This window comes from Vitis vinifera, chromosome 1, assembly GCF_030704535.1.
Source record: "Vitis vinifera cultivar Pinot Noir 40024 chromosome 1, ASM3070453v1".
Classification (NCBI taxonomy): Eukaryota; Viridiplantae; Streptophyta; class Magnoliopsida; order Vitales; family Vitaceae; genus Vitis; species Vitis vinifera.
Window position 1 is genome coordinate 24,424,606 of NC_081805.1, and position 3,600 is coordinate 24,428,205.

General features: G+C 35.1%; 1 protein-coding gene across 1 annotated transcript; it reads left to right on the plus strand.

The window, feature by feature from the left end:
• Nucleotides 1-305: 305 nt before the first annotated feature.
• On the plus strand, nt 306-3,300 carry LOC100249470 (protein Iojap-related, mitochondrial). The gene is made up of 4 exons (XM_010657036.3): nt 306-722; nt 1,364-1,451; nt 1,744-1,844; nt 3,019-3,300. Exons 1-4 carry the CDS (start codon nt 348-350, stop codon nt 3,088-3,090), a joined length of 636 nt encoding a protein of 211 aa, XP_010655338.1. The 5' UTR covers nt 306-347; the 3' UTR covers nt 3,091-3,300.
• The last annotated feature ends 300 nt before the right edge of the window (nt 3,301-3,600 follow it).

A 3,600-nucleotide genomic window follows, 5' to 3' on the forward strand; every position in this document is an offset into this window, starting at 1 on the left:
TACTTTTTATTTCGATCTTCTTCTTTTACTACTTCATTAATCTATGCCAAAAGGTAAAATAATAAAAAAAAATAAACAAAGATAAAAAATAAAATTAATATGATAATATCTATAAATTATTTATATATAATATTTCAAAATTTTACTTATTTTAAATCTTTTGTAAAAAGTTTATATAATTTGAAAAAATAAGAGTTTTAAACCAATTTTAATTATATTTATTTATTTTTTATATTCTTCATAATAAAATCAAACATAAAAAGAATCATTAGTTTTTTTAATATTTCACGGCGATCAAACAATCCGTTCTATTTCAAGGTGAGCAGACCTCCAACGCCGTCGTTCAAATGAGACGACGTCGTTTTAGAACCAAGGAATTTTTATACCAAAATCAGTTCGGCTGTCATCGAGCGTGCAATCAGATGTTGGCGGCTCTAAGATCCCGCGCCCTACTCCATCACTCGTCTTCTTCTTCCTTCTCGAATCTTCAACAATGGAAGCTAGGGTTTCTAGGGTTGAAACGCACCTGGTCATCCTCCTATATTGAGAGCAACAAGGCAACAGAGTTGCTGAACTTGCAAGAGATAGAGCAGATTCTGAGCGATGTTAAAGCCGACGACATCAGAGTGATTCCGGTTCGCCAGCACTGTGATTTCATGGTTATCGCCACTGGTAGATCCTCCTGGCACGTCAAAAACATCGCTCAAGCCCTTATTTACAAGGCAAAACTATATTTTTTTTTTTTGGGTATTTTTCGAGACATGTTAAATCTCTGCCGTCTGTTTGGTTGCCGAGAAAATGTAGGGTAATGAGAGAAAATTGATTTTTGGATGTAAAATCTTCTATCAACTGAGCTAAATGGTTGCGTTTGAGAGAGTTAGATGGAGGAAGCTTTTATGTTGAGTCCAAAACAATTGAAATTGTAAGCCAGCTGCACTTTCTCGACAACTAGACAGATGCAAAGGCGTTATGTCGCGTACATTTTTCCATTGATTTTAGTGATGGATGACTTGAAATATCTAAACCCTAATTCTGTTTGGTTGTCGAGAAAACCGAGGAAAAGCTATGAAAATTGAATGCTGGCTCTTTTATTTAATGTAGACTCTTAGTTTCCTGAAAAATTGAAAATTTGTATCGGGTACAATTGAGTAGTCATTTTTGGTTAGGCCCCGAATGATGAAAAGTCTTCAATATAAACTTTATCTATTTTTTATTTCCTACCTTTTCCCAGCAACCAAACGGAGGGTAAACGCAATGTTGTTCGGTGGTGGTTAGCCGTTTCAACCCATGAAAATTCTGTTAATTTATTTCTGAAGACGCCAAATCATAATCTATATTGTCATTGTTTCTTTCACATGAGCAGGCTAAGCAAAAACAGAAGGGAGCTCAGCGGATTTTGCTGCCCAGTGTAGAAGGGCAAGAGGGAGGGAAGTGGGTTATCATTGACTCTGGTTTGTGCTTCACTTTATAGAACTCCATTTATGTATCTATTCTGGTAAAATCCCACCAAAGAAAAACAAATTGAGAAGAAATGTTTGACTAATAATATTTTTTTCTTGAAGATTGTACTGTAACTTGGCGGTTCCATGTGCATTCCATGATAAATGATGCATACCTTGTAGAACATTAACACCTCAAATTTTGAATTCGCTAAATATCAAGATTCAAAATAAAGTTCATTGCATTTATGTTTCTGCTTATAATAATTATCTATTTTTGTTTTTTGGTGATTTCCTTTTTTAGGCACGGTAATAGTTCACGCTCTTGATGAGAAGGCTAGAGCGTATTACAATTTAGAAAGTCTTTGGACCACAGAAACATCTCCAAATGAACCAAGTAGTCAGGTAAAATGAGTTTAAGTTTTATTATGGATTTTCTTAAACTATGGAAATTGTTTTTGGCAGTTTGATTGATTGGTTTGAAACACATATCTTACAACACAAATACACAGGATGTGTATTGATGAGGTGACCTCATCTTTAGGATGAGAAAGGAAAGGAATATATGTTGTTTGAAAAAAAAAAAATATCATTTTAAGAATTAAGAATTGGTCAATTTTGCATTCTAAATTTTCATGGTGGCCGCTGTAGACGCTCACACACCTGCTACACACCCTTAAACACACCCACCCACTACACACATGCTCCTTACACAAACATCCTGCCAAAATTGGGACCAAAAGGAGCATGCTGGCGCTGTATTGACTGTGTTTTCTCTCTCAATGTTTTCTTTTGTTACTTCAGTAAACTTGCTTCTGTGTTCCTTTCTCCCAAAATCCACACATGTCAAGCAACAATAAAATGAAGTGAGTCAAAATTATTTATGCATCTGTGTTGAGATAATTTCCGATATTTCACATTGAAAGTAACATGTTTCAGAGTTCTTGGGCATGTATTCTTTTTTTTTTTAAAGCATGTTAGGTCAATAGTCCACTGTTCACACTTCGATTGTTCATTATGTGGAAACATTGTTAGAAATGGGAGAAGAATGACTGAGTACAGAATTATCAAATTAATTTGTTTGAATATGTCCTGTTTTCACAATTTTGAAAGGACAAAATAACAGTTAAGAAGATGTTGTTGCAGTGACTGTTTAAATTAAAAATCATAGTTGGAAGTTAGTTTCCATGTTGTTCTTCATCCCTTTTTCCCCTCTGCCAAATTGCTTCAATAGGAGGGGGTCTTTGTCAATGTTGAGAATGTGGGACTTTGTTTTTTGGTGCAACTAAAGGAGCTAACCCCTTCTTCTTCCAATTTCAGTTGTTATTCTGTTTTAGAAATTGTGAAAAAGTATCCAGTGACCCCAGATTTTATCTATATGCAAGAACAATGTTGTGGCCACTTATAAGTTGTTGGTCATAAGGGAATTCCCTGGTGGCAACTGAACTTCAATTTCTTTTACTTTGTTCTTTTTCCTTTTAATTTCTCCATCTCCTTTGTCAAATTTTCATCTATTGACAAAAGAGTTATACTATTTCTGAATACATCTTGGGTCTTGCTCTTTTTTCTGTTCATCCAGGAATTGAAAAATGCTTTTGTGAAGATCCGCCGCAAGAATAACTCCAAAAAATCAGTGCAGACTAGTTCTTAACCTTGTCTTCCAACTGGGTCCTCCTATTTTACTTTCCAACCATGGAACTTCTAGTTTTGACCTCATAAATCTCCATGCTTGGTCTAAATGTAAGTTGTGGATTATTATTTAAAACCATTCTCTCTGCAGTTGGTTCAGTTTTGCTTGTACATACTTTTTATGTCTTTTGGGATACTATATTGTTCTGATTAGAACCCGTCTTTATTTCTAGAGCTGGGCAAAGTTTTCTATTTGAGAACATTCAAAGTGATTTATATGCAGAAATAGCTTCCTGAAATGGTGTAACATCTGCCAAACAGAAGCATGTGAACTTGAAAACAACGTTGATGGTATGGAGTAGAAAAACCAACCATCTGCCCTTCTAGCTGGGGCCATGGAATGACAGCCCAGCCTCCACTAAAGCTTCTTGATGGCAAAAGATAACCATCCTCTTTAATGTTGACATTCCGTCTTTCTGATCGATTAAGGATGAATTCTGAATCCTAATTTCCTTTCATTTGATATTTACTG

Bases quoted from the DNA above. Each gene is read 5' to 3' on its own strand.
- LOC100249470 (XM_010657036.3), top strand. From the start codon at position 348: ATGAGACGACGTCGTTTTAGAACCAAGGAATTTTTATACCAAAATCAG. The intron at 1,452-1,743 runs GTTTGTGCTTCA...TTCCTTTTTTAG, and splicing joins GTGGGTTATCATTGACTCTG to GCACGGTAATAGTTCACGCT. The intron at 1,845-3,018 runs GTAAAATGAGTT...CTGTTCATCCAG, and splicing joins CAAATGAACCAAGTAGTCAG to GAATTGAAAAATGCTTTTGT.